General features: G+C 43.5%; 1 protein-coding gene across 18 annotated transcripts in view; it reads right to left on the reverse strand.

Annotated features, from left to right (window-relative positions):
• Nucleotides 1-27,679, reverse strand: part of PPFIBP1 (PPFIA binding protein 1) — a 112,898-nt gene that overhangs the window by 46,652 nt on the left and 38,567 nt on the right. For 17 of the 18 annotated variants that reach the window (XM_061472111.1, XM_061472107.1, XM_061472118.1 and 14 more), the window contains 2 exons: nucleotides 3,747-3,908; nucleotides 1,544-1,749 (listed from right to left, as the gene is read on the reverse strand). In XM_061472111.1, the coding sequence (XP_061328095.1) occupies nucleotides 1,544-1,749; nucleotides 3,747-3,810 (270 nt within the window). In that variant the 5' untranslated portion in view covers nucleotides 3,811-3,908. Of the gene's footprint in view, nucleotides 1-1,543; nucleotides 1,750-3,746; nucleotides 3,909-7,828; nucleotides 8,084-27,679 lie in introns of those variants that run through there. The other variant, XM_061472105.1, reaches the window with a different exon arrangement.

Raw genomic sequence — 27,679 nt, forward strand, 5'->3', positions numbered from 1 at the left:
AGCAGGAGCTCTACATGTTTTAAAGATCTGACTTGAATGTCACTCCCATCTCCTCCTCCTGATGCCAGAGTTGGCTGCCATGCTTTGACAGCGGGGGCGAGATCCAAATCCCACTGAAAGCAGTGGGAAAGCTCCCACGTGCTTCATTAAGTTTCAGGCATTTTCAAGTGAGTTCAAAGCAAAAGAGGAAAAAGCAAAAAGCTCTCCCCTCAAACCTTTTTGCAAGAGCTAGAGAAGTGATCTCAGCTATGCTAGCCTGGGTGCCCATTTCTTCCTGCATGCTCAGTCAGCCCATGTGCTGCTAGATGGCACAACAGGTCACCCTCAGCACCAGCCACAGCTCCCCAGCTGCAGGTTTGGCACACACAGTCCTGCATCACATACCCTGGGCTGCAACCAAGCAATGAACTAAATCTGTATATCAAGATAAAACCACAGCAAGATCAGCCGTGGCTCCAGGGTGACTGAACCCTTTCTGAGGGCGTGTGATGCCCATCCTAGGGAGGGACCAGGCAATGATGGCCACCTATCCCAACAGCAGCAATGCACAGGGTGCAACACAGAGCCAGCCTTCATCAGATCTGACATCCCCATTTTGGCAGCATGGTGTTACCTTATCCAACACCAAGTGTGTGAGACAGCAAGACCCAGACGCTGCTGTTGAGACAGATTTTGCAAAATACACAGAAGTGCACAGCCACCACTGTTGTCCTAACACCTGCAGGCTGACTTAAAATCTAAAGCATGGCCCTTAGAAGTCTTGATTTCCACTGCTGGAGCTTCCCCAAAACCCCCACACCCAGACCACCAGAACACAAACCCTGCCACAGACCATGAGTACAAGGACTTGTCTTTGGCCCTGCTAGGAAGTCATCAGTCACAGGGCACATGGAAGCAAAACCAGTGAGTCCTTCGAAAATGATGCCACATAACTGACCTTCTGACAAGCACAACGTTTTATTTCCTGTGGTAGTCTTCGGGTAGCCTTCACTCAAATAATATTTGATTTTCAGAAAAACCAAGTCTTGGGGAAAGATCAGCTTTGGCAGGTATATTCTGGTGTATTTTCAAAGCAAGGTGACCAAAGCTGGCAAATTCACAAACACAAAAAATAAAAATTTGGTTTGGTATCCAGATTAAAGGGATACTGAGTTTATACCACTAACTTCTGTTATAAATCCAGTAAGGAAGTTCAGTAACAACACTGGTCCCTGTAGAAAATATGCTGCCAAAAATGCTTTTTAGTGAGAAGTTCATACTTCGATTCATATGTCTTTCTCTGAGATGAGTAACTGGAAATTTTTTTGCTCCCTAGATTGAGTCATAGTGGTACATCAGAGAAAGCACAGGTCAATCCACTGCAGAAGGTATCTCAAGAACAGTTTTTCCAAGGCCCCACAACAGCATTTCCAAAACAAAATTTGTTCTCTTTGGTTCTTTGAAACCTACTCTAAAACTTTAAACACCTGCATGAAAAACAACTCAGGCTCTGCTGTCTGAGACAATCTAGCTAAGACACAGGTGAAATAAGGCAACACCTTACCATTTGACTTTGGAGCCATTCAATCAGAGCCATTGCCGTCGAGTCCGGGACCTGGCAGCGTAGCCCCTCCCTCTCATCCGCTTCCATCATCTCCAGCAAGCCCCTCAAGTCCTCTACCAGGTGCAGCGCCCGCAGGCTCCCCATGAAGGGGGAGGTGGGGGACTGGCAGTCAAAGATGCCATTGGAGTACTCCAGTGCCTTTGAACCTGGAGGGAGCAAAATCACATGGGGTCAGGCACAGGGCAAGCAGGTCAGACACAGAGCAAGGCTGAGAAATGCTATGCAACATTTGATCCCAGCAAGCAAACTCAGCACTGGTGCTCAATTCTGCTTGCACCGTGTAGCAACTCAGAAAACGGCAAGCCCTTGCTGGCGTTCCCTGCTGGGAAGCTCCAGCAGGAAGGAGGTGGACTGATCTGACAGAGGACATGCATGCCGTAACTGTGCCCTTGGGTTCAAGGAACAGGCTGGGTTCCTGCTCCCCAGGATATATCAGAGGCATAAAGTACTGGGGGATAACAGGCTCTCCTAATGCTTTGAGTCACCCTGTAGGGGTTTGCCTGACCCAAGTCAGACAGTGATAGTGTCCAGCGGAAACTATGCTCTGCATTTTTTATGTAGGAATACGTCATACTGTTCCAAAGCCCTGCAAAGTTTCTAAAAGAATAAGGAAAATTATGAAGATAAACAAAAAGACCAAATCACTTCTACACGAGAGTAGATTTTAAACCCAACAGTTTGACATGGCAGCACTCACATTTGCATGTTAATAAAGAGAAAAATCTCTTATTTGCATAAACTCACAGTATATATATTTGACCTACATTAAAAGTTGCTATATATTAAGTAAGGAAGGAAACTATGAATTTAGGATTAAGGTTGAGTTAAATTAACTCAGATAATTCCAACTATAATTTCAGCACACTGATTTGTGACCTTAATGCTGTAATGCCTGGGCACAATGAGGTATTTAACAGAGCATCCTTTGTACTGTCAACTTTTTGAAACTACAGTGATATGCCATATATTCACTTCCATGAACTTTCATTCACCTCATCTTGCAAGTCACAAAATTCAAGTATTCTGCAAATTCCCTTTGAAAGAAATGAAGATGAAAAAAATCCCCAGAACAGCATAGGAGTTTATATCCCTCCCTTTGTTATACTACTTTATAGGTGTGTACAGACATATGGATAAATGAAGTCTATGGTGACTTGAACAACCCAACATCACATTTTATTTTTATATTAAACCTCATCCTGCCATAACCAACTTAAGCTCTTGGACACACGGATACATGATTGGATCCAAATACCAGTATCTACTTATGGAAATTAATAAAGTCACAGCTTACATGTATTTTTAGAGATCATTACGATCCAACTGAATCCACTGTGTTCCTGCTATGTGTCCTTAATATCTTTGGGAAAACTGCAGAGAAAAGTCATTATCAAACAAAGCACGCACTGTATGGTTATTTTTTCCCCAAAGGGAAATTACTTCAAGTGGAACTATTAAAGACTTTATAACTGTGTTGCTAGTGTTGCTATCCCTGCAGACTATGTTTTTTTTCAGTTTAGGTAGCTGTTTGTATAACTCTGCTGGAATAAAACTATTAACTTCTGGCTGCTTTGCTCCTCTGTGTTTTGTACTTATTTTCTAAATCACTAGGCTCACCTTAAAAGCAGAGGTTGTATACTTTGCAATGCCTCTCCTTGGTCTACTTACAATTTATAGGTACTTATAAAAAACTTGGATGTTCAAGGCAGCACCAAACCAAATGTTTGGGCTCAAAGCGTTCCAATTTTGAAAGAAAGGAAAATTCACGTTTTAACTCTCTTTAACTGAGAGAAGTTCAGAGTAGTTCCATCAACTTACTCCTTCTGCCTTGCAGCAGCTCTTTAAACACATGCATCCTGGTTTGAGGCGTGCCTTGTCCTTGGCTTTCATGGCGCTGTGTGCATTCAATCACTTTAAGCAGCGTTTCGATAGATGGCAGATGAAAAATTACAGTCCATTTAGCTGTGTCTGTGTGTGAGTCTGTGCAATCCCTCCACTGTATTTACCTGTAATCTCTAAACTATAATGGAAGACACCAAACACTATTACCGGCACATTCCTTTCTCACCCTGAAACTCTGCCCTCCAAGTATAAGAAAGGAGGACTGGAACAGCTAAATGAACAAGTGGCCCCAAGTATTTACCTGCTATAATGCCATCCATCTGCTCCAGAGCCGCAGCGAGCATGTCACTTGCATCACTCATCATCTTTTCTCTTCTCAGGAACGATCACCAGTTACACCATAAGGAGCAATCAAACACCAACAGCACCAGTGGGATCCAGAGCCTCAAGTCTGCAATTTAATCTGCAAAAGAGAATTTAATTTCACTACATATTCTCTGAATTCAGACACCACTGTCACCCGACCAACAGGAAGACTGGGGCTGTTTGCTGACCACAAGACCTGGAGGTGTTCCATCACCAGGCATGAACTGGCATCAAAGAACCAAACCACCAACCCAATAATGCGCTTCCTACTGTTGGTCAACTTGTGGCCTGCTTTGCCTACAGGTCCATACCACTGAAGGGACATACCACAGAGCACCTCAGAATACCACATGGCACTTCAGGGAAGCTTGCATAGAAGACCCAGTCCTTTGATCACTAAAAGGAAGCTGCAACTCAGCAGTAAACCATGTGTCTATCTGATATACTTTTTCTCCCCAAGAATTCGCTGGTATAGAAAAAGAGAAGTCTGACCATTTGCCCAAGATTTCTGGATGTCTGACAACCCAGAAGTCCCAGGCATGCAACTATTTGCCTACAGGCAGGATATCTCAAATGCCCATGACTCGCTGAGCATTCAGAGACTACCTCTCCAAAGATGCTGCTCTGAGTTTAGCAGAGATTCACGCCTTAATGATGCAATCTGATTTTACCCTCAAACTCTGAAAGCCAGAAGTGGTCCCCAGGGGAGTATTTCCAGCAGAGACTGGAAAAGCAAACCTGCCTGACCTGCTGCCTAGGCAGGCAGGTGAACTTGTAGGCCTGAAATCCCCATGGGCTACAAGTTAAGCACATACTTAGGTACTTGGTTGGAGTGGAGCTGCAGAGGTCAGAGGTGGACCTCCACCCCAGTACAATGGACACACAAGCCACAGAAATAGCCCAGATTGCCATGGCTTTAATCTAGGGCACACGAGACTACTTCTGCTATAAATACAGTTAGGGAACAAAGCTAAACAAACACCAGGAAGGAAAACTCGCTTTAACCTTTTGCATAGCCTGCCATTTGGTTTTTGTATTAGGCTGCACTGCTGCTGACATTTGCCCCAACATAAGCAATTAAGAAAGTTGTTCACAGTACCTCTGGCATAAGTCCTGGAAAAGAGTCTGCTAAAAACCAAACCAAAACACAAATTCATTCAGTTTTTCCCTCCTACGAGTCACCTCATTGGTTTGACCCAGCTGAAGTAGCCAGCTAGCTCTGCTGAAATGCTATCCTTAAAATGCCAACATTTCATCCTCCATAGCAAAACTTTTATTACATGAAGTAGGTTCAAACCCTAAGGTAACTTTTGAACACAGACAACCATGCTTTTGGCTAATGCCTTGCTATATTATTTAGGTACTAGAGTAAGAAAAGCCAAGAGAACTTTAAAAAGTCAAAACACCTGTAAGTCAAGGTGTTGAAAACTTACAAAATTCATTAGCATAGTAACTGAAGACTTCCAACCTTCAAGGAGGAAGCCCCCAACTTTAAGCACAATGTAAATACTAAAATTCAAACAGTACAATACCTGCCATAATATGCAGATCCTACAAGACATTAGTCCAGTGCCTCTATGCCTAATAAATATGAGCAGAAAACACAGCTTTTGCAAACTTGCTCACTTGGGCAATACTGAAGAGAGTCTTGTTTTTTCTCCTTTAGGGTATCTTGGTTCCGATAATCAGGTCCTGCTCAAACATGGGTGCCTATGAACGCAGGCAGGGTGTGAACAACCACGGCAGATTTCCCTCTGAAGGCAAAGAGCACACAGAGAACGTCCAGGGCTGCTGCTGGCCCAAGCAGCTGTCCTCACAGCTCTAAGTGGCAAAGGACCAACGATGCAAAGCAGCCACAAACCCACAACAGCCAAATACTGTTTGGGAATCAGAAGTGCCTATGATTTTTCCTGATGTGCATAAACACCTCATGGGGGAGTAAAGTACACGGAGCCAGACTCTTCTTACTGGCGCCCAGTGGCATGACAAGAGGCAATAGGTACACATTAAAACACAGTAAATTCCACTTAAGCATTAAAGAGGAAAAAAAACCCAAAACCAACAAACAAACTCAACAAAAAATCCCACCTTAAATTAGAAAAAAAGAAAATAATAAAAAAGCTTTATTACTTCAAGGACAGCAGCACTGAAAAGAGTTGCCCTTTTGGGGGTCTCCATCCTTAGAGTAACTCGCAGCCCAACTGGACCCTGCATGGTGCAGTCTGCCCTGGGCATCCATCCCTGCTTTGAGCAAGGGGTGAGCAGGAGACTGCCAGTAGTGCCCTCCCATCTCAGCCATCAGTGAGCTCAGTGCAGCTCACAATCAAGCATTAAATACAGCACCGAGCAGGCTGCCTAGGAAGAGCTCACTGTAGGCTAAAAATGCCCTAAGGAACAGAGTGCTTCCTAATCACGTTTGTTCACAGTGCACCCCTTGTTTCTCACCTTCTGGCTAGGAAAGACATTAACTCGGGGCAAGGAACTGAAAATTTACACTCGCATAATAAAGCCATGGCTCACAGGCACACAAAAAATACCATTCTTGTGCTTCATCCAGGCACAACCAGCCCTCATGTTTCCAAAAAAAAAAAAAAAAACCCACTCCTTGCTTTTCTTAAACAAGGGTTTTGACCACTGTTGCAAAAAATCCCTAAGGCAGCTCTACTGGTGAGAGCAGTAGTGTCAGGCAGTGGTACCAACAGCATCCATGAGACCACCAGCATCTACCCCTCTGTTACCCAGTCCTACCTCCAAGGAAAGACAGTCAGTCTGCACAGTGCTTTGTCCACTGCTACTGCAAAAGGAGCCATGCTGCTGAGAGCAACAGTGAAATATTTTAAGATAAAACTTAGTGAAGCAAGACCATGCAAACACATTGATCTCCGAAAACCCTTCCATCACTTACAGAACATCTGCTAGTAGCCTGACCAAGCCTACAGCTGAGAAACTTGGCAAGATGAAATAAAAGAACAAAAAGCCCCCAGCCGAACAGCTGGAGATTGACACAACAAAATCCCATTTTCATGGTTATTTGGTCCTAAAAGTGGTCACTGAAAACTAGCCTGGAACAGCACATCCTGCTCTGGCCACCTTCCCAGCAGAGTGCAGCACATCTAGCAGTCAGGAAGTAAAGCTGCTGTAATAGAAAAATAATATTGGAGGCATCCTTCCCCACTAAGGGCATAGAACTGCTTTTATGCTTTGCACACCATCACTGGCACATGAGGAACAGATGGGCAGGGAGTAAATCAAAGACCTTATACACTAACAGACCAAAGAACCAAACTGCTTGGAAAATGAAAAGACAACAAATGGCAGGAGGAAGAGGGTGGAAAAGGGGGGGTGAAGTTAAAGGAACAAAATTATTAGACAGAAGTAATGTACCATCAGCCCTTTGTGGATTACAGGAGAAAGGACAACATTGAAATACCAGTGGATTAATCCCCGTGCCTACTCAAGAGGCACAAAGACCACCTGACTTTGCAAACTTTTGAGGAGCCTTGGCTTACCAATTAACACAGCAGAGCTTTCCCAATAATGTATGCTCCTTCGTACTCTTTCCTTTTTATGGCTTTGGTCTAATAGAAATAAAACCTAACAGAAAACATAAGGCTTTGGGTCTTTTTGCTGTCAGTGATTAAGGAAATCTATGCAATCAGGTAACATAAATGAAAATCTATCTTGGAGAAGCACAATGGATCTCCTTTGGAAAATAAGGAATAGATAATATTTCAATGATGTCAAGCAGTTTAAATTCCTTGCATCCACAAAAGTAGAAAGGAAAAAAAAAAAGAAAAAAGGAAAATCATCATTTTAATACAGATGGATCTATGACATGGCAGATGAATGAGAAACCAAGGTGCACACAGGAGACAGAGAGGCAGACACACAAAATCCACCCCTGGCATAATGCCATCGAGACTGCATCTGGGAGGGAAGTCCTGACTGTTGTACCCTGTCTGACAGACCACTGAAAATAAGTTTTCCCTTGCTTTCCAAGAAAATGATGACACTTACCTTCCTGGGTGCACAATCAGTGCAAGATGGGGCAGGAGGGTTGTTTTTACAGAGGCAGATCCCCCTTTTATTGTTCCCAGCTGAAAACCTTGCTCATGCCCACAAGAATAAGCATCTCTTCATCGAGGCTGTACTTACAATCCACCATTAAAAAATAACAATAAACCACAAATACAGCTACCTCCACTATCAGTTATGATTAATCTTATCACTACCAGGCATTTCTACCATATCCCTGGCTGTTACAGAGATGATGTTATTTGGTCTTACTTGTTTAATGTCCCTTCCTCTGGTTTGAGCACATGAGCCGGTTGCTAGGGCTATGCTGTTCACTTTTCAGTAGGTGGAGATTTTTTATTTTTATTTTTGAATGACATATAAACCCTCCAGCTACAGTGCTCGTGAAGATGTACTGCGACTGACTTACAGAGAAAACAAAACACTGCCCTGCAAATAAATCCAAGGAAAGCCAGAAAAAAAACAACGGGCTTTGTGAATAGGAACTGCAGTCTGCTGAATGCAAACAGGAAAGCTGCTTGAATACAGATTTCAAAATCAGATTTTTAATTAAGATGGCAGACTTTTTTTTAAAAAACAAGTAAAAAAAGTGCTTAAACATTTTACATACATAGGAAATCACAGTTTTCCCTATCCGGAGGCTGCCTCTTTCCTAGATGAAACACCACACACAGAGGTATCTTGGGGCAACATCTTCAAGCCTTTTTTTTTTGTTTTAATTTTGGGGTGGTCTCACCCTGATGTCCACCTGCAAAACACACCACACTTGAAAACCCAGAGGTTTGCAGAGCTGAGCAGAATCAGCTGCCTGCTAGCAGGTCTGAAAGCAAAAAGCAGACACTATGCCCCCACATGCAGCCTCTCCAGGAAAGGGCAGGGGTTGGCCTTTTCTCCCACTCACCTTCCTCTTCGTACACATAGAATTACAGAGTGGTTCAGGCTGGAAGGGACCTTATGGATCACCTAGTTGCAACCCCCCTGCCTGGTTTGCCAATGCTCAGCATTTGGAAAAAAAGCACCAGCGACACATTATTTTTATATGATGCAGTAAGATGAGTGAACTGAGTTTCCGAGCTCTTCCATTCCTACAGAACACTCCTTAAACCAGGGGATTTTTGGTACACAGAAATTAAAAATTTTGATTAGGGGTTGTTTCTGAGAGCTGTAGAAAGTAAAAAAAAGGATCCACAAGAAAAGGCTGTTACCCCAAAGCAGTCTACCACAAAAATACAACGAAAAAAGCTGGCCAATTCAGTCACCTTTTACGGGGAGGATGGTGGGAGAGACCTGTTCCACAGCAAAAGACAGATCTCAAATTTCACCTTGCTGTCAAAATTAATGTCCCTCCTCCACTCTCAGTCCTATATGAGATGACTGCATGAGAAGTCTGAAGCATCCCTCTTGCTCCTCAACAGTAAAACAACACATCCTTAGCAATTAATCAATCTTTACAAGATAAAGGTCTATTCTATGAAGACAAATTTCAGACACATAATCGCATCTATTTATTCTTTTTTCTGGCAGGCCAGAAGAGAAACACAAACATGCAGAGACTTATTTGCAAAACACATTTCAATCACAAATAAAAACAGCTTCAAGGGACTTCACTCTAAATCCCTGGCACAATTTCTCATGGGACGTTTGGAAGATGCTCAACTATAATGTCACCAGTCAGTAGCATTTTAACACTTAGTAATGAATATATTCAGCTAGTTTACACTAGAAGTCATTAACATTTATTTTAACACAAAAAATTACTCCATTTCCTATATTCCAGGCCTGAAAGAATAAACTAAAAAAGAAAATGGATCCTGCTGTATATATTGCTCTGGTGTTTTGCAAGAGAAAAACAAATTAAATCTATAAAGTAAAATTAGAAATGCTGGAAATATGTTAAGGGACTAATGTAGAGAAGTATGTTAGCATGAGGCAAGGACAGGAAACTAGTTATGCCCCAAACATGCTTTGAGCCACCTAATTCAGGCATTTACCCCCTTCCCCAAGGGGAGGCCCTGGCCATGACATGGAGGCAGGTTTCTGTGCATGGGGAGGTATACACAGCTTATATGTGTATACAGCTTATATAAACACCTCCCTGGCAGCTCCTCCCATGCTCTCCTGCCCCAGTATGGCTGAACAGCTGTTACACAAGCAAGAAGGCCTGGTGAGAGCGGGAACGTCCTCTTGGCTGGTCCTTCCATGTACAAGTCCTCCATTCCAGAAGGATGGCTATGAGTAGCCCTGGCCCTGAAGCAGCCTTGGCCTCACCAACCTGCAGGCTCAGCACTGTCCAAGAGCCCAATACTCAACCATGCAAGAAAGATAAACATTATTATGAATTCGACCCAACTCAAACATTGGCAGAGGCTTACTTCAACTGATAATGTCTAATTATATATATACAAATTTATTCTTGAAGTTGCTGAACTCTAGTCTATTACATCAAAGCAAAACTGTTCTTGTATTATCCAAGACTACAAAAAAAGCAACAAATGTCCCTTTGCTCCCTAACTCTAGATCCTTTCTTTGTTCCCCGAATTTCAGTATTTCTTTATTATACAATAAACGTTATTTCCTTTAACTGATAAAAATGAATGGAAGCACACTGAGGCTGAAAGCCCATCCCATAGTACATTAGGAATATCTTGAAATAAAAGGTATCAAGCCATAGAAAAGACTTAAAAGTATTTTAAGAACGCACAGAAGTCCTTCCAAGATATAACTGTTTATACCTGGGGAAAAACTTACCTCAAATCACACAACAACTTTTATTACCAGCCAGCTAAGACGTGCTCTGCACTTCACCTCGAAATTTGTTAAACACATTAGTTGTGATGCAAAAGCTAAGCCTCAACAAGATAAGCACCCTTCAGATACTTTGACAGAGATGGATACGCAGTAAACAGCTTATATAAACACCCAAAGTCTCTGAGTCAAGGTTTATGGCTTGGATTCATATCCAATTACAAAACAAACCATTTATTTTGGTCTGCAGTATTGAAATCATTCTGGCTGCTTATCTCTGCTACCCTGTTCTCCAGCAGCTCTTTTTCTGTTGTAAACGAGTTTAAAAAATAGAGCAGGTGACAGGTCATGTTGTTGTGTGATGCACAAGTGAGCTCTGTGATCGGTAGAAGACACAGAGGCAGCTGGAGCAGCTGTACTTTACCTGCAAAGCAGCTGTGTAATGCAAATACCTGTCTGCAGACACTCCTCAGACGCACTTTCACTCTTTACACACAAGCAATACAAGGTGAAACGCAAAAAACCTCAGAGATATACTTGCCTTTAGGCTGTTCACGTTTTACTGAATAACCTTAGTAAATGTTTCCAACTACTCACTTTGGAGAGTTGAGAAATTAATGCGCTATTTTCTCACGTTTTCATTGGGTCTGTTGATTAGAAAAACAATTGAGATATTCATTCCTCACCCCAAGACTGCTAATGCAAGCAAGGAAATGCCACACATTCCCCAGCAACATGTTATTGACACGCTGTGGCCACACAGGCTATGAAACAAAAGAGGCACTGTTGGCTAAGAGTCCTAAAGGTAGTTCTTCAAAAATACCTCAAAACCACCAAATCCTGAGCGCAGACCCACATTTAGATCTGATTTCATAGCTCACGCCACTTTGTTTCAATGGGCTGGATCCAGAGATCAAATTTACAAGCTTCCAGATTTGAAAAGGTTTGGGCTTTACATTTTGTACCTCCATGTCTATGACTTTACAGATCCACAATTTCAGGGCTGACACAGCACAAAGCAAAAGTAGAGAGCACCCACCATGAAAAGCCCAGAAAGCAACTAAAATATATTTAGCTTGAATAGTATTTTCATATGTGTCTGTAAAACACAAGAGAAAACCCAATACCTTGTAATTCCACAGCATCAACTGTTACATGGAGAAAATTTGCATGTAAGTCCCAGCATTGCATCCTTCCCCTTCTATCTGCCTCTGATTTTGCTACCTGTCCTGGGTTCAGCAGTAGCAGTCATGTTTTTTCCTTTGTGTTAACTGGTGCAGTGCTGTGTTTTGACTTCTAGTTTTGAGAACAGCGTTGGTGAAGCCGATGTTGTCGGTTGTTGCTAAGTGATGTTTACCCTGACCAAGGACTCTGTGAGGCTCATGCTCTGCCAGGGAGGAGGGGAAGCTGTGAGGAAGCAGAGACGGGGCGCCTGACCCGGGCTAGCCGGGGAGGTATTCCATACCACAGCACGTCATGCCCGGGGTGGGGGGTAACTGGGAGTTACCCGGAAGGACAGGAGCTTCCGGGTGGAACTCGTTTTCTTGGCCGGTGGTATCGTATTCTCTTCCCTTGTTATTTTCCCTTATCATTGTTTTAGCTGATAGTAGCGGTGGTGATTTGTTGCTGGACTGTTCTTGTCTCAACCCGTAGGAGTTGCACTCTCTCGATCCTCCTCCCCGTTCCTCCGGGAGCGGGGAAGGGGAGAGCCCCGGTGCAGGGAGGGGGGGGAGATGAACACGGACCTTGATTGTTGTCAGCTCGGCACCACTCACTGGGAGTGAGTGAACAAGTTACCTGACTGGGTTTAAACCACGACACTACCTTAACATCTACTTTTCTGGAAAGCAGTGTAGGATATCTGAAGTACATGCTTTGCATATGAGGATACTTCTGTTTTTTAAAGACCATGATATTGGAGAACTTGAGGTTGCCAGTACCATCACTGATTCACCAAAGATCCCTTGATAGAGCATGATTTGCCATCTTTACCATCTTGGCATTTAAAAAAAAAAGCAGGGTAAAATTCAACATGGTTGAGGACTTCCTCTCCTCCCCATATACTAGAATAGGGCTGCATTTTGAAGAGAAAAACATAGGGAGAAAACATGAAAAATAATAAATTGGAGGCCAATTTTTGTCTTTTTTTTTCTCTTGCTTACCTCAAAAACATGTGGGCCTCTTACCTTCCTTTCTCCTAAAGCCCTTTGCCAATACTCGGTAGTGTTGGTAGTACACCTGGGGATCTGAGAAAGCCTACATCAAGACAACCTGCTTTAGGCAGCATGTGGCTCTAATCACTATTAAAAATGGACCTTTGAGATGCCTGAAATATCAGATCTGCACTTCAAAACACAGACTACAAATTCTGAATTAGTCCTCAGCTTTGAAAAGGCCTAAACAGGTTCACGTGCAAGACACATTCTCAAACGTGCAGGTTTGATGTCATCAATAAGACAGCAAAGGCAAACGCTGTCACCTCTGCGTTTTGACAGCTGCATGCTAACCCACTGCCAGCCAGAGCAGCCGCAGTTGAAGACCCTGCAAAGCAACACACTGCCCAGCTGCCTCTTGCCCAGGGAACGCAGCACTGACAGGATGCTCTCCCCCATCTCTTTCCTCAGGAACAGCCTGAGTTTGATGCCTAGCTCTGGGGCCCCGCTCTCAAGGCCACGGTGAAGACGCACTCACAGACATGGCTCTTCCCCAGTACTGTCCTTCCCACACTTTCTCTTGACCTGCTTCTGTCCCAGGATGCAACCTCCAGTCCCTACGACAATGCAGCCCAGAGTCAGATAACTAGGGATTTCAGTAACACTGGAATAAGCAAAGCTTTCTTATTCTTCTTCAGCCAGTGGGCGGAGTGCTGTTGATTTTGTCCTGCTTTTTCAACACCAACATTTCAGCGCCAAGAGATGAAGGACAAAAGCCAAGTGCCCTCAGCATGAGGAAAGGGTCCTTCTCTTTCTGAAGATAGGCTGAGAGAGTTGGGCTTTTTGAGCCTGGGGAAGAGAAGGCTCTGGGGAAAACTTGTAACAGTCTCCCAGTACCTAAAGGAAACCTACAAGAAATCTGGAGAGGGACTTTTTACAAGGGCATGTAGTGACAGGAGAGGAGGGAATGGCTTCTAACTGACAGAGGGGAGATTTAGATTAGATATCAGCAAAAAATTCTTTACTGTGACTGGTGAGACACTAGCACAAGGTGCCCAAGGAAGCTGTGAATGTTCCATCCCTGAGTATGTTTAAGGCCAGACAGGATGGGGCTTTGAGCAACCTAGTCTAGTGGAAGGTGTCCCTGCTCATGGCAGGGGGGTTGGAACTGGATGATCTTTAAGGTCCCTTCCAACCCAAGCCATTCTATGATTCTTCTGAATGATGAATTGATGAGTAGCAAGCAAACAAATCCCAAAGAAACTACTACTACAGTACAAGTTTAAGAAGCCAAATGCTGTCTGCACTGCTGCCTAATACACAGCATTACTTGTCTGGGGCAGCTGTGTCATGCTTACCCTTGGGCCAGCCTTGCTTCACAGTGCAAAGGCAATTTTGCAGCTAGGACACAGAAACCAGCTCTCTTGCTGCCCACTCCTGCTTCATGAAAGCCTTTAGTCAGTTCTTCGGGCTCTGAGACATCCTGTCTCAGCCTCTCCTTGTCAGGCTGACACTTCCTCACCATCCCTTGCAGAAAGACGTTTTCATACCCTGGAGCCCTTTGTCCTCCAGCATCACCCAGGGCTAAAAACTCAGTGAGGTCTTGGCTGAGCTGTGGCTGTGGCTCAGAAGAGCTCACAAGAAAGAGATATCAATGCTAGGGGAAAGGAAACAATGCTGGCATGGGCTGGAGGATTATGGGGTACAAGTAATACAGGAAGGTAAGAGGACTTACACCAGCAAGATACAGGGAGGCAACAGATTACCATCAAGCCAGAGCTGCAAATTCTGCAGGAACAGAGCACGAATCAAACCTGGCCCCAGTCCTACCGTCTTCCCTTTCTTCTGCCACAGGAAAAGGAAGGAAGCTAGGAAGACAGATGACGGCAGGGGAAAAGGAGACTTCTTTCTGCTTCTTCTTCAGTAACAGAGACCTAGAGATGGAAGGGAGCAGCCACTCTCCATTCTTTGGCCAAGCCTCCATGCATATATGGGAGAGGGAAATACCCACCCCACCGCCCATGGCCCCATTAGCAAGATGAACAGAAAGTGCCAGCTTTACAACAGAGGAAGATGCAGCTCATGAAATGAAGAAAAATCTTAGCAGTCAGAAACTTAAGACATGCTCGCATCAATGCATGTTTGATGCCAACTGAGGACAGAACTGCAGCTGCTACAAGCCTACTTAGATTTCTGTGGCATAACAAGGTTACTGAGACTAAGGTTACTTGCTACAGATGATCTGCTAAGTGTGAAACATTTTGTTTTAATTACATAGAACAATGCCAAATGTCTGTTTCATTAGATATAGCAATAACTTGTGGTTTATTACTAAGCTTACAAACAGGAGGCTGCCAGTAGAAGACAGGACTATAATGCACTAAAATAGAGAGTAAAATAACTTTTAAGTGATGCGCATGAAGTTTTATAATCCAGTTGCAATAGTGCAGTGCTAATGCACCTATAAACCACCTGGTTTGTGTACCCAGTGCAGTTTAACCGAAACAAGAGGCTGCAAAGCTTTCTCAGGCACCAGGATAAGCAGTGGATGGGGTAGCACACACCACTTTCTACTGCCCAGCCCAGAGGTGCCATGATCCAAGTCAAGGAATCTGATGCAAACTTAGGTGTGGCTAAATCAATACAACAACAATAATGCAGAAATACTGCCCTGGGCAAAAGCTGAATTGTCCATCTCCATTATTAAGTATCTGCAATGTGTTTAAACCAAGCTACAACTCTGATATGCCAGTGAGATTTACAGACTCTGTTGGAAACCCAGTTACACACACCAGAAACCTTGCAATATCAGATTTCTCCCAAAACTCATGATCTTACAGTGAGGTAATTCCACTTGGATTTCAGTTTTCATTAAGAAAGAAAAAATACTATGTAATCACATAGTTGCTGAAGGAAGTTTGATGTGATCTGAGAATATCCTAGAAATTTGAACACAGGAAGTCCCTTATTTGACATGTAATATAGTAAGGCATAGAAGGGATGTGACTGGACAGGATCACCTGACTCTTTTTTCTTAAGTCAGCAATAGAGAAAAAAAAAACATCTTAGGCTGCTTAACTGTTTCCCTTCCCTCAACTTACAGATACAGTTAAAACAAAGGTTCAAAACCAAGTCAGTTAATAGTATTTTAATTAAAAGTTGCTTTTATAACATAAAAAGACCAAAAGTACCCTCACTGCTGTTTTGTGTTTGTATTGGGAAAAAGTAGTTCTTGTGTAACTTCATAGTTCTCTAACTTTCCCAAGCCCCACTGTAACAGAAGATAGTGAGCATTTAAGGTCTGCCTAGGCCACGATTTATACACATCTAATTAGCTCCTCCTGCACACAGTCACCCTGGAGCTCTTGGGACTTGCTAATGTAATTCCTGCAATTAAAAACTTTGATGCCAGAATCCTTGTTTGCCAAAAGGAAAAACAACCCCTCCCCCAGCACAACGGGCATGTTTTTACAGGAGTGGATGCCCAACTGTAAAAAAGTTCAGATCCAAGATCTGAAACGCTCCCAAAATTCAAGATATTTGAGAGCAGTCTGTAATCCAACAGCCTGTTGCCTCCCAAAGACTACCATGCCCCCACTCCAGTAGATAAACCAATGTAGATCAGAAATTTTGGGAGCTTAACAGACTGCGGTTTTATCTGGCCTTACCCAGGGATCTGTGCTGGACATGGACTCATGTTGTTGGCAGGGAAGCCGAAGTACAGAGCTGCCTGAGACCGTGTTAACTTCTTACTGTGTCATGGAGGTTGGCAACATAGAAGGGTGAAGTTTTGATTTTGTACTAGTTTTGATTTCCCATCATCTGCCATGATGTGAATTCAAAACTAGTACAAAATAGTTCAATGCATTCTGACAAGCAACACTCAACAGTGTTTTGGATGAATTAATGATCTTTAGTATTTCCATACAAACGTTCCTCTGAATATATAATCTCAAGATAAAACTTCAAAAATCTCAAGGGATCAGATACACTTTTAATGCTACATTTCTTTGAAGTATTTTCCCTTTGTATTTCAGCAACACTTCAAAGTTTTCCTACTTAAATACAAATCAAGTTAGACATCTAATGCTTAAAGAAGCAGACATTAAAAATGTTTCACTTTCCCAGACTTCTTGTGGGGGGTAAGATTCAGTCTTGTAGAAAGGTATATATTAACCATGTGCCAATTTTCACCATTTCTCATTTACCAAAGGTAAATAAAAACAGGGGAGAGCCCCAGTCCCATCCATGCCTGAAGATCCTGGTCCCAGTGAACAACACAGGTTTAAGCTGTAGGATGCAAACAGTCTTGCTGAAATCAAAAGGGAACTTGTGATCACTAGAAGTGCCCAGTCCATGAAGGCCACAGGAGGAAGGAGGTTGCAGATGGGAGAAACAAATACCCACATGTACTGTCAAAACCTTTATGAAGTTTAATAGGGATGAGCTGATAATCTTCAATTTTTTTTTCAGAGGCAAGGGGGAAAACTCAACAGGACTCTTAAAACACTGTGATAGTTGCCAGTGAAAGGGAAAGGGGGTGGCTGGCAAGATGTACCAGGTCTCTGTGCCTCAACCAAGGACCTCACTGAACCAGCTGGGAAAAACAAAGGACCTAGAAGTTGTCCTCTGTTACCATGCCAAAAAAAACTGAGCCAAAACCAAGTCACAAAAGTCCACCTTAAATAAACAATAGTAAACAAGTCATTATATTTTTACATCACCACCATGAACAGCAGCTTCCTCAGCAACTGCGTGAACACCTAGTGCCAAATCCCACGTGGCACACATGGAGGCTCAGGAGTTACCTGGAGATAAGTCTTGATTGTTCTCAAGCACTAGAGAAGTTTTAAAAGGTTGATTATTGCTTCAGATATAATAGATCTATGAAAAGAACTATTTTAAAACTATTGCCCCTATATTCCCCTTTGTTAAGGCTGACTATTTTTCATGTGTTTATTGAGCCATCACCGGAGGGACTGTTTCTGATTCAAGCTATATTTAGCTCTGAAGCACTGCAGATTTTGTTTCCCTGGCTAAAGTTAGGATGGGATCCTCCCTTAGAGGAAGATCTTGCTCTACTGAATGGGAAGCAAGCACTCAGAAAGTCTAGTCTGGGCTTGCAGAAGACACTGGTGATTCCAAGGCCCTGATTACAATGATCCTGCTGCTTAAAAACGGAAGAGTAAATCCAAAACTGTCAAGAATGTTTACATACACAATAGACTTACAGCTTCATCCCTGTTTAGGAAAAGAAACATTACTTACTTCAGAATGTAAACCATCATACACCTTCATGCTGGAGTCCCATCACAGTGCACTTTCTCTCAGGGACAGATTATAATTTACTACTGCCCAGTAACAGCCTGCAGCAGAGTCATCTAAGTGGCTTGTCAGTCACTGGACAGAAACAGGAGCAGATCTAAATCACAAGTGTGCTGAATGCTCACAGAAAGGTCCACTGTGCACCAAGTCCCCCCCACCCAGCGGCACTACAGTAATTACCCTCCTTACAGCATGGAACTCTGCCACTTGCATCAATGGATTCATCTACACCAAGTAACCCTGTTACTTTTGCAAATGATTTTCTATGCATCAGTCAACATGAGCGTGTTGCCTCCAGTATACTGCAATTTTGCAAGGGCTGAAATACTTTGCAAATACTGTGTTACTGAAGTAACACTGCTATTAAAGGGTTTTCTAGTCCAAAAAGCAAGACTACAAGAAAGCTCTAACTGCTTAAATGCTGTAACACAGGGACTTCTCTAGGACAAACTTTCAAAACCAGCCACTGCAACTACGGCTAAAGTTTGCTAAGTTGGGTGCTCCTGCAATTCACTACACGCTTCAACTACTTTACCCAGGGAAACAGCCTTACTTGATCACTGAAGATAAATGCTGTGTGCAAATAAGGGGTAAGTCCAACAGGAAGCCCTGTGGAAACTTGTGGAAATAAGTACACAGACCATGAAACTAAGGGCAAGATTAGTGCCGTTAAGCCTTAAAACAGTATGTTGCCAATACATTGTATTTCATTAACAATGATTTTCCCAATTGGAAAATGCCTTAGCTTAAAAAGTGACTGAAGGAAAGAAATTTACTTATTTTTTGAGTTTAAGATATATTGCAATGCAATCTGAGTGGAAAATAATATTAAACTTGTTGCCTTAAATACAAGTTTATGAGAAATGCCAAAGTAGTGCTTTCCAAAATAACATTCCCTACACAACTCCTGCTATTATAGGCCTTATTCTGCAGTTTATGTTCTGATCTCCCAACTTTTCCAACTCTGTTTTTCAAGCTAAAGTAAAAAATCTTTGACAGAAGCCCAGCTCCTTAATCTTGTGAGGTGAGAATAGAGCAGAACACTCAGAATAAACCTCAATTCTATGAAAAAAGCTCAAACAAACCAGAACAAAAAAACTCAAACAAAAATGAACAAATGAACAAAAACAAACATCACCCCAAAAATTTAAAAAGCATTGTCCACATGGCAGATCCCTGAGAAAGTCACAGTCTCCTCATTTTCTTGATAAAGTTTTAGAAGAAAGTCCATCTTATATATTTTATAATGTTTAAGAGCAATCATCACTCCAGTTTATCTAAATTCCAATTGAACATCCAGCATTAGAATTATAGAATGGTTTGGGTTGGAAAAGATCTTAAGCTCATCCAGATGCAACCCCCCTGCCCATGGGCAGGGACACCTTCCACTAGACCAGGTTGCTCAAAGCCCTGTCCAACCTGGCCCTGAACACTGCCAGGGATGGGGCAGCCACAGCTTCTCTGGGCAACCTGTGCCAGTGCCTCACTACCCTCACAGTGAAGAACTTTTTCCTTATATCTAACCTGAGCTTCCCCTGTTTAATTTTGAAGCCATCACTCCTTGTCCTGTCACTACAGTTCCTAATGAAGAGTCCCTCTCCAGCATCTTTGCAGGCCCCCTTTCAGGTACTGGAAGGCTGCTATAAGGCAGCCTTCTCTTCTCCAGGCTGAACAGCCCCAACATCCTCAGCCTGATATGATTAAAATAAAAGTTTTCACATGTACATTCAGAAAAAGAAGAGAGAAAAAAAAAGAAGCAGCCAGAATCAGGTATCTCTGTGTGGTAAGAAGCACATACATCGCAGTGGAGGTACCTGAGACACACAACTGGCCTTTGAGATTTGTTTTCTGTCTTTCATTAAAACTTCTGACAGTTCCAAATAGCAAGCTCTTTTTTCCCTGCAAATGTCTCAAATATCATAAATGCATTCAGGCTTCTCACAGTATTTTAATGAAATACTAGTTCCCGCTCCTCTACTTGACTTGCAGGCAAAATCTGCCATTTTAAGGAGATAATCTTAAGCAGCTTTCTGAGAAATGTCAAGAATACAAAATTGCCGTTTCTGTGCTCTGGTTTTGTTGGTGGGGTTTTACGGGTGTTTTTTTCTCCCACCTCCCCTAATAATCCATTTAAATTGTCTTTAAAAAGAAAGTGGAGCACTATCCAAGATGAAGTAGTGTGATGTGCTGTATTTTACAAACTGCAAGACCTGAATCAGTACTGCCAGCTAATTAAAAACCTTCAAAAAAGTAATTCCCCATGTTGCATTATTGTGTCTAAACCTGAGCGACTTAGGAAAATAACAGGAACAAGATAACTACTTAAATGGCATCCCATTTTTCTAACCCAAGCCTCAGTTATCAATGAAATGATTGATGATCAGTCACACTTCTGACATAACTGCGTGACTTTCAAAGCTTCAGCAAGCCTACTTTAATGTTACTCAGGCAAAATTTGCTTATGATTTATAGAAAAAATTTTGTTTAAGTAGAAGATACCTTAACTTGCTGTTGCCATACTGCAATACCAGCTCTGTCCTCAGTGCTGAAGATCATTCCCAGTTTTGGACACTCTCTTCCAACTCAGCACAACCCAGGACACACCCCAGGCCAAATCCTGCCTCTTGTGTTGATGCTGCAGGAGGCCCTGGCTGTGGCAGTGGTCTCACTGGGAAAGACACTACCAGCTTTTGGGGGGGCGAGGTGGGGTTTCTTCACAAAGACTGAGTTTGGGCTCCCTTGCAGCTTAGAATTGGGCAGGACTAGACTGCTTATGCAGCTTACACTGCCCAACTACTGAACCAGGAAGAAAAAGAGCCAGAGGACACTCAGGTATCTGAAATAGGGGACCCATCAGTGGAAGGATAAGGTCAATATTGAAGAGGTTGACCTTCCATAGAGGGAAGTAATTCAGCACGAGTGTGTACTTGGCACGTAAGAGGCAGGTCTAGGTAAGGTACCTAGGTCATCCCCGACACCATGTGCTTCAAGGGCAGCCCGCTGAGTAAATAGGTAGGAAAGCCATCCTGATCTGACCATGTGCCTGGGAGCCTTGGGAGGAGACATTCAGCACTGACCCCACAGTGAGTGACCAGCAAAGGGGCTTGTGCCCAGAAAGCAGTGCTCCAGCTACAAGGGCTGCTCTGGAGGCTTGCAGGAGGAAGGAGGGAAACCAACAAATCCTGGGACAGAGAATTTCTTCAGGTCTGAAACCAATTGTGAGAAGCCACGGCCAAACAGCCACAATACTCCTTCCAGCCAGAGGAAACATTTCTGGCTGCAGGTGAGTTCCCACACCAGAGGCACTCCTCAGGATATACTTGGCAGTGCTTCTGGTTGCTGAGACCACCTGCTCTGTACTCACAAGCCACCTCACACTGCAGCAGCCTGCAGGCCCAAGGCTCTCCTGGTACTACAGTAGTGTGGCCCACGGCAGGAAACTTCCAGCTTAGGTGGGGAGAGCAATCTTGAACATCTACACAGCAGTCTGCCAACAATAAGGGTAGGTCTATGCTCTGAAAAATACATTATTTTCCTAATTCCAGCTGCCAATCTCAAGAGAGCTAACCTGACTGAAGAAAGACATAAAGATGAAGTAAATTGGGTATTAAATCAAAAGAAACTGCTTAGCTAAACCAGTCGCTCTGAAGAGCTTAGGTTACAAGTTGCTCACCTGAGTTGAGACTCCTGTTACTCTCGTATTCATGGCTATTTTTAACATGTACAGCCTGCCTGAGTAGAGCACATGTTCATTTACCTGTGCAAAATTCTCACCAGTGGGAACTTCTTACTCATGGGAAAGCAGGGAGAAAGACACACTCCACGTGGAAACAGCATCCAGGAATCTCAAGCACAGTTCCACACTGCTACTAAGGCCACACTTAAGTGTGGATGGATATCCAATCTGTGACTGAGCAATCATTATCTCATGAGAATGAGACATAATCAATGCTATACCTGTCTGCAGATCCCAAGCAATTCATCTTCAAATCATTTAGAACTGGGCAAAGTATGGGCAAGACGTGAATCAAGTGCTATTTCCCACTAACACATTGAAAATAATACAGTGCTCTTCCAAAGAAAGAAAGTATCAAGTAATTAACAATAGACACACACCCCCAGCACTGCACACATGCCAAAATACACATGGCATCACAAGGATGTCTCCAGTATCTTTGTAACAGCAGCGGGTTCCTTGGAGGTTCTCTTGTCCAAGATCTGTGACCCAGCCTGTTGCTCCTTTGCTTGCAAGACCTGACAAGATCCCAAGAAGTTGATGTGGCTGTAGGCCAGCAACCCTGTGCTGTACTGTGCTCCAAAGAGCCATATGCAAATGCCTAATGAGGGTAACATGACTAAACATGTTTTGTATCCTGTTGTAATGCCAGCAAGACTCCAGATTTCTTCTAGATAATACAGGAGATAGCAACACAGCCACATCTCCGTGCTCCATGGTGTGGGTCACAGTTTTCACTACAGCTGTCATAATACACTGTAAATTATAGACAACACACACCCTTAAGAATGCAAACCTCAGAACTGTCTATATCTTTTGCAGTAGCAGAAATTAACAGATGTTGACAACTAATCAGATAGTAAAAGCATTAAAGGAGACAGACACAGTCTACTACTACTATTTGTTGTGTTTATACATGGTTTCTTGCCATAATAACTGACTACACTAATAGTTTCTTCTGATGTAGCAATCTAGCTGGGCTTCTCCTTCCCGTCCTCCCAGCATGCAGTTATTTCAGTTGCTCAAAGCACTGCTGCCCCCACCTATAGTGACTGGTGATCATCACTGGCTGACAACACTGCTGAACACAGAAGCATGCCTTAAATACCACACCCAGGCACCAAGAGACCCCTTGGCACCACACATCTGATCCAAATGAGAGATTGCAGCAACTATCCACAGCACATGATACCCCATTCCTGCTGGTCTGTGCACACCACTCCTTCTCTGCCCAGAACACTGCAGCACAGATGACAGAGGTCTCCTGAACAGGAGCACAGCTGCAAGCAGGTCCCTAAATGAAACAATGAGATAAGCTATAAAGGAGCAGGAACATGCAAGTGAAGTCAAGGCTAGCTACTCTAGATACTCACAGGATGCAAAGGTGTCAAACAGTGTCCAAAACTGCAAGGGAAGCAATGAACAGCAAGCAACCAGAAACAGAGGGGAAAGGAAGGGGAAGGCAGTCATAATGGAAATTGGGGCCAAGGCCTTGGATGGAAAAACACCAAACCCACAAAGCCCTGAGAACACTTGCAAGCTGGCAATTGCAGATTGCATTTGCTCCCTTGCCAGACTATTTTGGGGCTGAAACACTGACAGCCAACAAGGGTCTCCGGCAGATAGCAAAGATGTGGCAGAGTGGCAGCCCTTACCTATGGGATTTTCATCTCATGTGGGGAGCTGGCAGCAGATACAAATGAGAGCAGAGCCACTGTCAGCTCAGTATGGGTTTTCCCAGCACCTGATGGGATGCACAACCCTATTTTCTGTCTGTACACAGACAGAGCTGGCTGTTCACTGCCTAGACGGCAGACCCACCACAGCTGCTTTACTGCCTGATGGGGCTTAGGCAGAATGACATACAGGGCACATCAAGTCTTGACTGATGGGCATCAGGCCAACCAGGCAAACTGCCCCTGGCACTGAGCTTTGTGAGTATAGCCAGGACTGATTGCCCAGTCCCACAGCAGAGTTGAACTTTCCAAATATTTTGAACAGCTCCTTATCAGCAAAATGTCTTCACAGCAGCTCAGCATTTCAGAGTGTTTATAATCTGGTCCCCTTAAACTCGATCAATAATCTAGCTGAACCACAGCCTGAAATAGAGGCAGTCTCTATGTCAGCACAGGATCTTTTCAGCAAGACCCACCCAGGCTGAGATCAGCAAGTTGTGTAAGCCCACATTTGACAAGCATGCTCCTTAAGGCCACTGAAGTCAACAGGTAGAACACTGGCTTCCTGTTTCATAAGTGATCAAAACAGGACCTCAAAATACAGACCCTGACAGCTTTGTGTAACTTGTGGGTGCTTTCAGTAGTATCAGGTCTGTGGTAATAAAGTTCACAGTAAAATAGCAGCTCTCCTCACCTTGACTGACTTCAGTCCATCAGCTGCCAGACATTACCTCTGCCACAAACCAAACATGAGTAAGTCTCCACACACACCCTGATCATTGTGGCTTCAATCTTCTTTCCTTCTTCACTTAGGGGCATTACTGGAGCACAGCTACAGTGGTGAGGTGAGGGGGTGTTTGGGTCCAAAGGAAAAACCAAAGGTACAAAACTCAAATCTGCAACAAAGACATATTCTCTTCCAATATGGATCTTGCTCTAGATCACTCTGGTTCAGTGATGTGAAGTGCCATCACACAAAAAAGCAACTTCTTGATGAAGATATTTCTAGGTGATATTTTCTTCAGGTTACACAGAACCACTGTGACCAATCGACTCCATATAGAAAACAAAACAAAAAATGAATCAGGGCAAACAAAGGCTGCTCTATCATATGAGAGAGCTCACATGGTGGGAGTTCAGGCTGTGACTGCAGAAAGGAATGAGTCAGGCAAAGCTTCCACTGAAGTGCCTGGGTGTCTGGGAGGAAGCTGACCCACCTCGCCAGCACACAGACAGCAACTCCGCCAAAAGTTAACAGCCTTTGCCACTCATGGCAAGGAGCAAAATGCTGGCTACTCAGTTGTCAACCTGCAGGGCACACAGCCGGCAATATTAGTTTCCTTAGTTTACCAGGTACTGATTAACTATTGATGCCTATATGATTATTAGTTTCATTGTGGTTAAGAACAGATGCTAAGGGCATGAGAAAAGGAACCTGCAGGCATCAGAATATTGGCTTGGTTAAACAAGGAAGATGTTTCAGATATCTGAGCTCTTGGATGACACTTACCTGCCATAGAAAGGATGATTCTGCTCCCAAAATGCACATCTTGTCCTCACCAGTGCTACTCACTGTAGGTCTCTGAGGAACTACTTCATCTCTCTCAAACCAGGGGTTTAGTACTGGGGGATAAGCTAAGTCCCTACTGCTTTGCTTACTCAAATCACTGTGCACTGATCTGCTCAGGGGGAGGAAAATGAAAGAAGGGTGCTTGCTAACCTACCACCTCGTTGCACACCTCAGCAGACATACATCAGAGGAGAATCAGGCCTTCAGGAAACTAACAAACAAACAAAGATAGGAGAAAGTACAGCAATCATTGTGCTATCCTAATGAAACTGCCTGAACTCTCTAGTCTCACCATTAAACACTAGATGATTCAATTCAATTTGATCTTTTCTCATAAGGCAGGACTACTTCCTTTCCTCCTTTCTTACAGTAACTCAGATTTGTCTATGTCCTATTTTTGGTATCTAAATTAAGAATATTGCTCATAACAGGATTATATGGCATTTATTCTGGAGAGTAAGATACTGATACAGCTAAAAATTCAGTATAAACACCGCGTGGATGTAAGCCATGACATTTATATACCAGTTTAATAAGCACTAAGAGGAATTTCTGATGTAGGGCACATGATACTCCCTTCATTTCAAAGGCAATTATTTTAATACCATGATTTAAAAGTGTGATGAGTCCTTGAAAACACTTGCAGACAGACAGCTTTATCAAAAAAAGCTTCCAAATCCTGAAAGGACAATTTCAGGTGCATCTCCGGTTTCAAGATAAGAGAACATGTGGGAGTGAGCGTATGGGCTGGCCAGCAGATAAGCAGGCTGAGAGAAACATCAATTTTATGCAGTATGGATCTGAGCCTCAGACAAACTGAAAGGCTCAGGAAGATTCAACACAGTGCTCCTGCTTCAGCCCATCCCCGGTTGTAACCAGCACCATTTGTACTGCCCTTGCTGCCAGGAGAGTCTGCATCCCCAGTCCCTGCTCCCAGCAGGTTTCTGGAGCGGTCTTGCTGCCAAGAGTGGCCCTTGCTTTTCACCTGGAAGCTACTGCTCTGTTAACTTCAGAGAGCTGGCTTATAGCTTTAATCAAAAAAGAGAACACAGCCAGGCTCCCTGGTTATCACTTGTCAAACCTTTTCAGCATCAACTCAGCCTTTCAAAAACAAGAGAAGCAAAGAACTGGCCAATTTGTTGCAAGGACAGCTGGAAAGATGGTTTTCCGTTCAAGACCTTAAAAGTCTCCAGCACTTTCTAACAGCAGTTTGATGCCCCAGGCAAAAAAAGAATGCCTCTTCCATGCCCCTTTGAGCAAGAGCCATTCACAGACCTGGGCCATCACCTTGAAGCCCCAGCCAGTCCCAAGGGAAGGCATGTGCCTGCTGGCATCCTACACACCCCATGGCACAACACACTTTCCTCCTAAACCATCAGTTGAGGTTGCTTCCTTTGAATGTCAATTCATACTGCTTAATTTTGCAATCAAAGATTATCACCTGTCTTGCTAATCCTAGCATTTTCCCAAATCCACCCCAAATCCCAGAGTCATGTATGTCATAAACATACTACGCTAAGCAAAACTATAAAAAAGGGGGAAACAAGAAGTCCAAGGTTTACATGAGGGTGTTGGGACATGGGCAGTTGGGCAGGCAGGTTTAAAGTGGAGGTTGCAAATTTAAGATCTTAAAAGTCAAAAAATACTCTGTATTCCCTCATGTTATTTCAGAATAGAGTTTCTTAGTTAAACTAATATAACTGCAGAGGTCAGTAATCAAGTTCACTATGGGGAACTGTATTGGCTCAGGTACCCACCACAGTACCTGCCCTCCACTCTGGCTGTGATCAGCTTTCTGCTGCCATCTCCCATTTCTTTCTTTCCATTCAAGCTGATGTCCCTTCTCCTACCACTCTCTTCCTTCTCCTGATACTCTCCCAGTCTCCTGAGTGCCCATGATGTTCATGATCCGTCTGTAATACATGACAGCTTCTCCCTCATCTTTGTTACTTGCAAAGAGCTAGGAGGAAGCATGAAAAAAAACAACCCAACAACCAAATCCCAAACAACTCTGCCCCCAGCTCTTGTGCATAGCACAGCCGCAGCAAGGCAACAGCAGGAGAAGCCCTCTTCAGCCCCACAATTATTCTGTTGGACTTCGGGGCAATGGTGCCCTGCAGAGCTGCTGCCATGTGGGGCCAGATGCAGCATCCAACTCTCAAGGCTCTGCTGAGCAGAAGAGCACACAATTCTTCTCACAGCTGAGAAGTTACCTGAATTTTGGTGAATTTGCACAGGAGGGGGGGGGGGGAGGAGAACGAAGAAGTACATAGTTCCCTACATAGTAGCTCCCTCCCTCTCTTTAATTTCAAATACCAAAGTAACACGCAGTGATACTGAAGTATCTCAAAAAAAATTCCTTGGTAAGGGTATCAGTGTGATCTGAGCAACTTGCCCTGAACACATTCTTGGAAGCTCTCACCAGTTTTGGATACAAGACCTCAAAATATTACAAAACCCAAATTAAAACCAAAAAAAATCACCACAACAAAACAGCCCAAGGCAAACACACAGGTCATCACATGCTGAGCTGCTGAGGTTTCTTCTGAAATCAAAGCCTAGTAAGAAAGTTGTCAGATGACAGAGACACAAAGACCCCAGCACAAGTGCTTGCTCCCTGCAAGTAAA

This window comes from Pezoporus flaviventris, unplaced genomic scaffold, assembly GCF_033815535.1.
Source record: "Pezoporus flaviventris isolate CSIRO_AGI_PZ_B2104156 unplaced genomic scaffold, CSIRO_AGI_Pfla_v1 ptg000070l, whole genome shotgun sequence".
Classification (NCBI taxonomy): Eukaryota; Metazoa; Chordata; class Aves; order Psittaciformes; family Psittacidae; genus Pezoporus; species Pezoporus flaviventris.